The 12,389-nt window shown below is 35.4% G+C and overlaps 1 protein-coding gene across 1 annotated transcript in view; it reads left to right on the top strand.

Annotated features, from left to right (window-relative positions):
- Positions 1-2,817: 2,817 nt before the first annotated feature.
- The window catches only part of LOC131152874 (zinc finger protein BRUTUS-like), a 39,925-nt gene continuing 30,353 nt past the window's right edge, over positions 2,818-12,389 (top strand). The window contains exon 1 of the mRNA XM_058104807.1: positions 2,818-3,394. Within this exon, the coding sequence (XP_057960790.1) occupies positions 3,101-3,394 (294 nt within the window). The 5' untranslated portion in view covers positions 2,818-3,100. The remainder of the gene's footprint in view (positions 3,395-12,389) is intronic.

A 12,389-nucleotide genomic window follows, 5' to 3' on the forward strand; every position in this document is an offset into this window, starting at 1 on the left:
TACAATAATCCCAAACCACCCTTTTCCATATGTCTGATTATTCAAAAAAAATATAATAATTCATAATTACAAATCCTATATGCTTGAATATTCTGAAATATCATATATATCATTTCAATAATCATATCCTCAAAACATACATATAATAATTTAAAATTACCATTTCCATATGCCTAAATACTCAGAAAAACATTTATATTATTTCTGTAATCACATTCTAAAATTTAATGAGTTAAATTTCTGAAAATAACTGATATAATCTATTCCCCTTACCTTGGCCTTGGAGTGGTGCTTAGGATCCCCAAATAATGATTCCACTCCGGCTAACTTGTTGAGGATTGTCGCTAGGACCTTGTAGTGGTGTTCATTTTTCAATCTAACTTACGGATGGAGAAAAATCTTAGAAAGAGAGTAAGAGTGTTTGAGGAGAGAGAGAGAGGACCATTGCACGACCCGGGGGGGGGGGGATGACTCTCTAGATTGTGAAATGGGAATTGAAATCTTCCTTTGGAAGATTCGTTCCCTTTACACACACACACATATATATATATATATATATATATATATATATATATATTATTAATTTAATTAATTTTAATTTAATAATTAATTTTTTTTTTCATTTCCATGCATATTATTTTTGGAGTCAATACAGTATATAAACTAGTGTTTTGCTTTCTACCCTTTGCAGATTGACAAGTTCCACAATGACAAACAATTTTGGCGACATCTCTCTTGAGACTAGGCCAAAAGTACCTATCATCTACCATAGCAATGGTTTTATCCCTACCAAAGTAACCTGCGGCACCTTGTGCATGCAGTTCCCATATCAATTGGTCACGTAGAGATGTGGAGGGGATACACAACCTAGTACCTTTGAATAGGAATCCTCCATGGATCGCATAGTCTAGATGGGATCTGGGTAGTCCTTGTAACAAATTAGAGAAGATGTCGTAGAAATCCAAACATTGAGAATATTCTTTCTTGTTGCTCTTGAAGCTTATTACTCTTACTTCCAAAGTTTGTAAAGTGGCCACTACTCGGCTCAAAGGATCAACAACTTTATCTTCAACACCGCCACGGTGTTTAAGCATAAGGTTGTACTTTTGAATATACTCAATCCATTTTACATGCTTATGATTTAGTTTCTTTTGAGTGCATAGGTACCTAAAGGCCTGGTGATTAGAAAAGAGAACAAACTCTTGTGGGAGTAAATAATGTCTCCAGTTCCTTAAGGATTTGACCACAACATAGAATTCCTTATCATAGGTAGAGTAACGCTACTTAGCATCATTCAACTTTTCGCTGAAGAATGCAACATGATGACCCTCTTGACTCAGCCCTCCTCCTATGCCAACTCCACAAGCATTACAAGCTACTTCAAACAACTTTTGGAAATCAGGGAGGTGTAGTACAAGGGCTTTGGTCATCTGGTCCTTAATTTCTAAGAAGGCTTTGGTTGCAGCCTTAGGTCACACAAATTCTCATTTATTAAGACAATTGGTAATGGGTGCCATGATGGTACTGAAATTCCTAATGAATCTTCTATAAAATGTGGCTAACCCATGGAAAATAATTATTTACTTTTGTTTTATCTATTTTTAATTTGATGAAATCCCTATTGTATATGTTGGAAATAATAAAAAGTAGATTCAAAAGGATAAGGTCTACTTAGTTGTGAGGAAAATTAATTTCACTTTCTATTTCTAATTTTTCAAATAATTATAAAAATCTAATTTATAGGATAAGGTCTATTTAATTGGAAATATTACCAAATACTAATTTTTATTGAAACTAAAAAATTTATATGATATTTTAGGATGTTCAAAAGTAGATATTGACTTTTAAATAGTTATGAATTTATTATGATGCCAAGTCAAAAAAAATTATTGTAAAATATTTTGTGTGACAAAATAATCATATGTTAATTATAAAGTATCTAAAATTTATTTATACCAATGCATTAAAACTGAACAGTATGACTCCGTATTCTTTTCACATTAGAACATCACTTTTCTCGTAATTAATCCTTTTTATAAAAACTCTTATCTTTTTTATTGGTTAAAAATTTAAATCTTTTAATGACGTGTTCTATTGATTATTTAGATTAGCCAAAAAAAAAAAAAAAAAAGAATCCCAAAAATAGCATTTTTCTTGGGTACTATCATTAGCATAATGACATTACTAAATTTAACTATGTCAAATAATAAATTTAATGTTCAGTCAATGATCATAGGCTTATTTTATTACTCCAAAATTATTATTGTGTAAGCTCGTCTTAATTTTTTAGTAAATATACGTTAAATTATTTATATCACTTCCTCGCACATAAAATGAAGCGAACAAATTAACTTTATCAATTCAAAATTTTAAATTTTTTTTATTCACAAATCCAAAAGATAATGGTGATAAAGCCAAACAATTGGAAATTTATGACTTTGAATTTTTGTTGTTTGAATGATGGCAATGCCCTGCGACTCTTCCGGGTGTCATGGATGAGGGAAAGCCCACCAACTCAGACCAATTCAGATTAGCCCCAAATCTGTGGGACGGTTACGTGGACTGACCAAACAAGCCGAAACGTCCACGTCACGCCCATGGCGAAGCCCGAGTCCCACGTGCCCGGCACACACGTGGCACAGGTTTCTCCAACCTGAATTCGCCACGGCCACCGCCCGCACCCACCTGCAGTTGTCCACCGTGTACCATTATGCCACGTTGCCCAACACCTAGAGGATTCCCCGTCAGCCTGGTTGAGCCCACTCGTGTCGCCCACACGCATGACAACATTTTCGTGAACCATCGTCTGTTTGTTTCGATCCTCTTTTTCGTTTTCGTGTTCTGTGGCGCCTGCCACGTGGCCCCGCTATGGAATTTCTTCTTTATTTATCCATTTACCGCTTTGAAACTCGCCTGCCACTGTCCGCTCTGTAGTCCGTTCTTGTTTTACGCTGGAAGAGAGAGAGAGAGAGAGAGAGAGAGAGAGGCTTTGCTCAACTTTTTAGCAGGAGAGAGAGAGAGATGAAAATCTTGGGAAAATTTGGAAATTCTAGGGCTTTCGGTTTTTGAGTCTGCAATCGTACATCGATTTCTTGTGAACATGGCGACGCCATTAACGGGTATTAATCGGCACAGGGGTGGAGGTGTAGCTATAATGCCAGCAGTGAACCCGGTCGATCCTTCGTCGCCCGCGAGTAGCTTGAAGAACTTGTCCCTAAAATCTCCAATTCTCATCTTCTTGTTCTTCCACAAGGCCATTCGCGCCGAGCTCGGTGGCCTCCACCGTGCCGCCGTTGCTTTCGCCACAAATGCGCAGAGCGATATCAAGCCCTTGTTGCAGCGTTATCATTTTCTTCGCGCAATCTATAAGCATCATTGTAATGCGGAGGACGAGGTCCATTTCTGCCTTCTCAATAGCCTTGGAACTTATCAATATTGATATTTTTAGAACTAGATTCTTTAATGAAATATACGGAATCTTAAATTATAAAATTGGAATTTGACCTTGCGGAATTAAATATTTTTCAATTGAAATCGGTAGAAATTACTTAAGGAAATTTAGGGATATGTTGTCCCAATTTCAGCCTTCCCTTCTCTTGTCTTTTTATTAGTTTAATGATGCTAGCTTTGTTGAACAGTACATTATTCTCTTTTGGTTATTGTGCTCTTATTGGGAGCTGCCTGTGAATAGGTTGAATCCACTAAATATGGATTACGTTCTGTGAATACTCGGGCGTCTTCCTTGTAAGATTTGTAGGTCCATGTTGCTAGGTGAGAAGGCAGAGAATGAAGGACTTTGTAACTTGAAAGTACAGATTAAATTTTAGCACTGCTGTTTTCTGATGTAGAAGTTTGTACCCACGCTTTTCTATAACATGTACTTCTTTTGCTATTGCTTCCCAACGGGCCTCATCTCTTCTAATTCCTTAGTTGACTTTAGTTGGTGCCATATCTCTTAGCACCCAAGTAAATTATGTCTAGCATGGAAATCCATATGTAAATCATTGGATCTTGATATTCATATATGCACCATTTGTAATTTGTTGTGTTGTGTGTGTGTGTTTTAAATGATTTGTTAAAGATTTATTGATACACATACATTGTTCTGATACAAAGCTTCCTAGATATTTCAGTGGGATTGGGATACCCCTAGGGCCCTAGTAGTACACTTTTGTTTCCGGGTGCATCTAATTTACCAACTTACTTCGATTTCTCTTATTCTTCTATTCTTGTTTTTGTTTACCCATGTATTATCCCTTTAAATTGTATTTGTGTTGCACCCTATTTCATGCCCTTCTTTTTTTCATGAATTCTACTTGTTTAACACATCGGCACTATGTGTGTATGCATGCATCTATATGTGTGCACGCGTAGTTTTCATTGACCTCTGAATGTAAGCACTTGACTTAGGTGTTCCCCTATGATGCCACTCCCAAAAGCAATGGCTGGGGGGTTGACAGAGCAATAAGAATAAAAAAAGACATGGGATGCAAAGGCATGGATGAATGGCTAAATGGATCGCATAGAAGTTTTAAAAAAGAGGGGTGCAAAATGCACTTTTTATTGAACTGCTCTACTTTCTTCTCGTTTTGTTAATACTTTTTTATTTTATTTTTTGAGATTTAATACTTGTTTTTGTGTTAGAAATAAGGAATGCAGAATGACTGTAGGGAAAAATAAAATTATTTGCATGAAATCCCTTTGATCCAAATTTTGATTGCAAAACAAGAGGGTGGGGTGGCTAGGGATGCTAGTCCCTTGGCTGCCCCCTCACTAATGTATATGGGGGTAAGCGTTTAGGGTGAGGTGCACTAAAATTACTGAAAAACCGAAAACTAGAGCTAAACCAAATTATTTTATATTTAGGTTCAGTTCTTGGTTTTGGATTTTGATTTTATAAAAAAGTGATTTTTGGTTTCCATTCTGATTTTACAAGAGAACTAGATTGAAAAAATGAATTTTAAATGGATACACATGCTCACAAGCTGTATTTTTATGTTCATATATGTTGATAGATACAAGTAGATGGCTTGCAATTGGAATTGACAAATGAGGAAAAGGCTAAAAATTTGAGATTTATCCGCAAACTAGAATTAAGTTAAGCTTGCACTAAAAAAGATAAAAATTGGAAAGCTATAAGATATACATAGATACACACACACACACACATAAAAAGTTCATAAGAATCATGTATGTTAAAGATATATACAAGTAGAAGGCTTGGACTTAGAATTGACAAATGAAGAGAAGCTAAAAATTTGAGACTTATCTGCACAACTAGAGTTTATGAAGTTTAAGATTACATTAAAAAAGTTGAAAAATTGGAAAGCTATAGGACTAGATCACATCCCAAGTTTAGAAACACTCGGGTGATAATGGAATTTTATTTGGTTAATTAATTTATTTGACACAATTATAAGAAGTAAGAAAATGCTAGACGAATGGAGAAAAAACACTTTAATACCTATAAAAACAAAGGAGATATTCCAAATTGTATAGCTATCATGGAATTACACAATGAAACTTTGGGAAAGGAGAATTGAACAAAGACTGGTTGGAAATGAGGGTTTCAAAAAATCAGTTTAGTTCTATTCTTGGGAGATCAACTACAGAAACGATTATATACTAAAAAGATTAATGGAATTTTAGCGAAAAGAAGAGGGACTTGCACATAGTTTTTACTGCTTATTAACCTAGAGAAAGGTGATAAGGTACTAGAGAAAGGTGCTAGGTTCTTGGGGAAAAAAAGGAGTATGTAATGGATATATTAATGTTGTTAAGTATATGTATGTATGATGGAGTAATGACTAGTGCTAGGATTATAGGTGGAGAATCTAGAAAATTTCCAATCACGTGTTTATCAAGGTTATGTTTTCAGTCCTTTATCTTTGCATTGAGTATCCAAATTGAGATTCCATGGTTATGTTGTTTGCATATGATATTGATTGATGTAAATAGAGGTGGGCTTGAGCAAGCTTTAGAATCAAGAGGTTTTAACAATAAGTAGAAATATGACTATAAATGAAATGTAATTTTAGTCATGGAAGGAGGGATATTGCAGAAAAAAATTTAAACGTCAAGAAACTAAAAGGACTAGTAGATTTTAGTACCTTGGATCTTTTAAGCAAGTTGAAATAGAAGTTGAAGAAGATGAAATGTATAGTTAATGCAGGCTGGGTAAAATGGAGAGGTGCTTTGGGCATGTTGTAAGTTCAAAGAATACCCTTAAGAATAGGATGACTATGAAACCATCTATGCTATATTCAAAATGTTGGACAACTAAGAAACAACATATTTAAAATGTAAACAATTTCCAGGAGAAAAGGTGGATTGAGTGGTATATCCCTAAATGATAAATTAAGGGATGAATACATTTGTGGTAAGTTAAGCATAGCATGTATAAAAGATAAGAGAGGGGCTGTTAATGTGCATACATTTGTGGTAAGTTAAGCATAGCATGTATAAAAGATAAGAGAGGGGCTGTTAATGTGCTTTGGATACTTGCAACACTGGCATAGAATGATGGTACAAGGGGTAGGGGTAAGAATAGAATAACTTGGAATGAGATGGTAAGGATTTAGAAGCCCTCAACTTGTTAGAGGATATTGCCTAAGATCATGTAAATTGGTGCAAAAGGATTCATGTAGCTGAGCCAACCTAGTGGGAATTCAGGCTTGGTTGTTGTTTTTGAAAAGATGTGGGAGAGATGATGTAATAAGATGAGGAAGTGATGGTGTTTTTATAGAGGAGGATAGGATGTTAATGTGGGATAGGGAATAGGTGACAAGCCGAGATAATTACTCGGCGCTTCCTTCAGGAAACAATTCCACAACAGAGTTTTGCACAGTTATGACAAAAATGGGACAAAGAACCCCTTGCTATGACAAGAAATGTGATGAAGAAAGGTGCATGGAATCCAAAAAAAGAAGATAATAAGTGATCTTATATTGACAGAGATGGCAATTGGAGCTAGCATGAACTTTCAAAGTTTGCAGGCATGTGTTTGTGTGTGTCTGTTTATATGTGCATGGGAGTCTTTTTTCTTCTTCGTCATTGTCTTCTTCTTCTAATCTTTGTCCTCCAAAAACTTGCTCAGCTGCATACATCTATCAAGGAGCTGTGAAAGATAAGAGTTTCTGCTTTCCACTGGGACTTTCTTCAATTGATTACTGCATGATTGTACCAAAACGCACAGAAACACAGAAATGCATTAATTTGCAGTAAATTCCAATCTGTAGTACAGTAATAAAAATAACAATACCGACTTGTGATCACAAAACCTTAATCAAAAATTGAAGCAAACTGTCATGAGGAAATTTTGAAGTGAGAGAATACAATGTGACCTTGGAGAATCTTGGTGCCTATGGCCATGGCCTAGCTGGTGTGTAAGACTATAGAATTAGTGTAGTTATTGGTGGTGTGAGTGGAGTTGTTCTCATTGCCAACCTCTACATCTTTCTTTATGGCAGATTTCATCCATGACATTTCAAATTTGCAATCTATGAGAATGAGGCAGAAGCGAAGTATCTTAGTGCCACATCAACCAAGAGAAGAAGAGAAGAACCTTCCCCCTCCTCTAAAAACCAACCCACCTTTTTACATTTATATTTATATTGGCTAGGGGCAACCATAGTTGATAACATATGGGTGTTATTTTAGCCCTAACCCAACTTTTGCTTCAGAGCCCTTAGAATGATGAGGTCATATCTTCTGACTGTTAAATGAAAAAATTATAATTTGTTTAAAACTCATTAAAAAAAAAGAATTGAACCCATGAAATTTATAGTTTGGTTTTTATTGAACCATTGGTTTTTGATTTGGTTTCGACTTTAAAAATTTAAAATGATGAGGTCAGTTCAATCATCTGTTTTGGACAAAGCCAAATTGAACATATTACACTCCTAAGAGGGGGAAGCATGGCGTGGAGAAAAATCTTCAGGGCAGCCATGAGTTACAGACATGGGTGTATGGGTTACCGAGGATACTCATGTGCTGGATATGGAGAAAGAATGTATGTAGAGAAACAGTGTAGAAAGTGTTTAAATAGAAATAAAAAAACATTTCTTGAATAGTTTTCTCTCTAAGAATTTAAATTACCTTTAGGATTTAAATTATCTTGTAATTGTCATATTCAAACTCTGGATGACCCACTGCTAGGGTTGTACATATATTATTGAACTTTCCATCAATATATCTGCTTTCCATTATCCTCAACATCAAAATGGCAGTTGATTTCCACCTTACAAAATTTCATTGAATCATTTAAGATTTATCGAATCTCAAAATTTTGCTAAACTTATAGAAATTTTACTATAGAATGAAGTTTTCTTGGAATTCAAATGTTGAGATTTTAACCCCCAAATTGAAATTTCTCTCTTAATTTATCTTTTTTTTTTTTTTTTTATAATTGAAACCAAAGATTATTACAATGGCTTTTAAAATTATTTGAAAAACTAAACTTACTCCATCTTTGGGAAATTGGACTTCAGACCTCGGATTTGGATAAAATACATTTCAAATTTGTACTAAGTTTCACCCAAATCCACACAAAGTCAACTTCAAGGTCTTAGATCCAAGCTCCCAAACACAGCCTATATTAGTAGAAACATTTTATTTTTAACCATTTATGTCTAAATTATCTTTATTTGTATTATAAATATTAACTAATATTTAATTGATTTGTGAATTTCATTTATATTAAGTGAAATGTTTAATATGAATATCAATCATATTAGAGCTGCCGCACCTCATGAACAAGTATGCTATATTTAATTTACAACATATTAGTTCTGAAACTTGCATTATTATGTCTCTTAACCATTTCTAAATTTTCATAAAAGAATTCCATGCTTTCCTACTGATTTCCATTATTTTTTAAAATCAAAATTTCCATTGAAATTTCTATACTTTTTAAGCTTCAACAATACAGTTGAAATCAAGGTTGAAGACCTTGCTTCTATCCTTGATTTTATAAGCTTTTAGCCATTGAATCCATAGTGAAGGAGAAGAATTGCATTTTTGCCAAGGAAGCTTTACAGCAAAAGCCTCACTTATCTGACTTAAGCTTTTAAGGCCTATACCCCCTTCAGATCGAGGTGTAAAAATCTCATCCCAACATACACTGCAGCATGCAGGAACAGGTTCAGTTCCTTTCCAAAATAACAGCTTCAAGTTTGGCTCCCAAATCTTGATCACATAAGAAGGTAGAACCAGAGAAGACCCCAGGTGCTGATGTATACTGAGGATGACTGGTTTAATGAGCTGCAATATTCCTGTACAAGAAAGGTTTTTATTCACAAAGCTATTAATTCTTCCAGAGATTTTATCAAACAGTGAAGAGCTGTCTTGTTTATTGATTCCTCTTGAAACCAGGGAGAGTCCTGGATATTTTATTGGGAGCTTACAGATGGGAATTTCAAAAAGTCTCTGAATATTGTTTCTAATCTCCTCAGGAACACCAACAGTAACATAATAGATTGGGAAGGATTTGCCTGGAGACCAGAGAGGAGATAGAATAAATCCAGTCAGTTTTATACTTCTTGCTGAGGCTATGTCTCCATGAGAGAAGATTAACAAATCGTCAGCAAAATACAGTTAATAAGGCCAATCTTCTTACAATAGTTATGAAAACTTAACTCTCCTTTCACAGCAGCAACTTCAATTAATCTTGTAAGAATGATCCCCCATAGCCTAACAAACAAGTAAGGAGAGAAAGGATCCCCCTGCCATACTCCTGTACTCCTTTTGGAAAAACCTTCAAAGAGCCTTTATTAGCCAAAGTGAGAGGGAGTGAAAATGTGTTCCCTGATCCAAGAACAGAAGATAGGAGGTTTATTTATGGCATCAAGGATACTAAAGAGAAAATCCCAATTAGCTGAATCAGTGGGCTTCTTTATATCCACTTTAATAACTAAACATGGAGTGCCTATGTTGAATGGTAATTGTGATGAAGGGATTGAGCTTAGAAGCAAGTTATCCTGAATAGACCTTTTCTTCACAAAATGAGTTTGGCTAAAGCTTATAAATGATCCAATCAGTCTTGAAGTTTATTTGCCAGGATTATGGTTTTATAAATGACATTGCAGCAATACAGTGGTCTGAAATCTGGGTGTAAGGCGGGGTGCAGATTGGAGAATGTTGGGGCCAGGGTCAGTGCAGTATTGTTAACCTGAAGAAGAAGAAGAAGAAGAAGAAGAAGAAGGAGAAGAAGAAGAGATTGCATCAGAAAAATATGTTTCAATTATGTGCCAGCTGGCCTTGAAAAGCCAGGCATTTAAGCCATCTGGGTCTGGGGCTTCATCAGAGAAAGAGAAGATCACCTTTTTGACTTCCTCCGTCCTGACAGGCTCTCAGTTTTTCTGATCATTAAACCAACTAAACTTTAGCAGGCCCTGCGAGAAAGAAAGCTTACATGGGAGAACCACCTTATTCTTCTCCCCTGACAGACCATTATAGAAGTTGATAATTTTCATTTCCTTATTAATTTCGTCAAACTGGGTGATCTTAGTACCATCTGTCTTCATTAAGAACTTTATTTGTGATCTGGCTCTTCTTATGTTAAAAATATCAGAAAAGAATTTCTTGTTTTTGTCAACCAGCTTAAGCAAATTTACTTCATCATTTTGCCTGACAATGCTCTCCTCATCTTGCATTAGCTTGCTAAAACAGTTCTGACACTCTTTAGCTTCTTTAAGAATTTGGGGATTTGCTAGAATTTTCAGCTGCATGTCATCCATTTTGTTTCTAGCTTGAAGAAAAATCTTAGATATCAGGTTGGTAAAATTTTGCTAATGAAAATCCTTCAGGTGATGCTTAACTGCTTTTAATTTTTGGTAGTCCCTGAGCATAGGAACTCCAATATGTCTGCAAGAGTCTCAAGCCTTCTTAACCATATCCTGAAAATCTGAACAAGAAGTCCAGCAGCTCAAGAACTTCAGAGGTTAGTTCCTCCTTTTATCTTGTAAACCTTTACCCAAGCTAAGGATACTCGGTGAGTGATCTGATACCTGAGGAGGAAGGAATTCTACCAACATATCATGGAAATCATCAAAGCAACCTGGGGAAGTCATTAGCCTCTCCCACTTTCTCACAATATGTCCATATCTCTTTTGTTTGATTAAGTAAGCAAAGGATCAGCATGAGGAATATCCTGAAGTCCAGTTGTAGATTTACATTCCCTGAAATCTTTCATTTCAGAAATACAAGTAGTTGAGGAAGCCATTGTTTCAGAAAGATTGCCAATAGCATTAAAATCCCCAAGAACAATTCAAGGGCCATTTCCAACATCTGCAGAAAGACTAGCCAAATGGCTCCACGAGCGCCTGCACTTTTAACTTGCACAGTAATCTATTAGGTTGGTGGTCTTTGCTAGAATATTAATGGTCTTGGGATCAAATCCCACTCCCACCCATAGTCTACTGTATCAGTGATCACTGCTATAGTAATGAAGGAAAACTCAGCCCTACTTATGGCTTGTGTGATTTTTGCGAAATTGGCACCTTTAACTCTTGTTTCACACAAACCATCAAACTTAGCTTCCTTGATCTAATAGCTATATATTTTTGCTTAAGATGTTAATTCATGCCCCTTATGTTCCAGTCACCAAGATTCATTGACATGAGGAGCTTGCACCTTTATTTTCTCCAGATTTACTCTGGAATTTGCTAGGCCTGCCTCCCTTTTTTGCAAACTTTCTTGAAGTAATAGAATTATTACCTTCAGTAATTGGCAAAAGCATGCTGAGACCGTTTGATCATGAGTCCTTGCAGCTGAGCTAGTGATAGCTTTTCTTTTTTAATCTTTAAAGCCAGATAAATTTCCTCCTGCATTTTCCTTCAGTTAAAGAGAATTAGAAGAATTAGCCTCTTTATGGATTTCTTTTACCTTTCAAAATTTGGCAACATTCCTTCGATGAAGACTGGGGAACCATTGAAGCATCAGGATTTTTTACAGCTTTCTCTAAATTATTCTTTATGGGAGAATCATTTTTATTCCCAGAATGAGGGCGTCAACCTTTTTTTTTTTTTTTTTTTTTTTAAGAATCCAAACTTTTGTAACTGGAGTAGCTTCCGAAGGCTCCGTTTTCATGTTAACAGACTCCTTAGAGAGACATTAATCGCTTCCTCATCATACATATTCTTATCAAGATCCTCCTCCAGTTCACTGAGAATTTCGAAGGAGTTAGAGACGGTCACAGGATCTTCATGTTTTTTTTTTTTTTTCCTCTCAGTTCATCTTTCTTAATCATACAGTTACCTTCTTTATGACCAAAATTTGAGCATTTTTTCACATTTTTGTTGTTTCCAAGAAAATTCCAAATTAACAATCATATAACCTCCTGGAGCTGTAAGCTCAATCTGATCTGGTAAATCTGAATTCACATCAATTTC

Source organism: Malania oleifera, chromosome 4 (assembly GCF_029873635.1).
Source record: "Malania oleifera isolate guangnan ecotype guangnan chromosome 4, ASM2987363v1, whole genome shotgun sequence".
NCBI classification, from domain to species: domain Eukaryota; kingdom Viridiplantae; phylum Streptophyta; class Magnoliopsida; order Santalales; family Ximeniaceae; genus Malania; species Malania oleifera.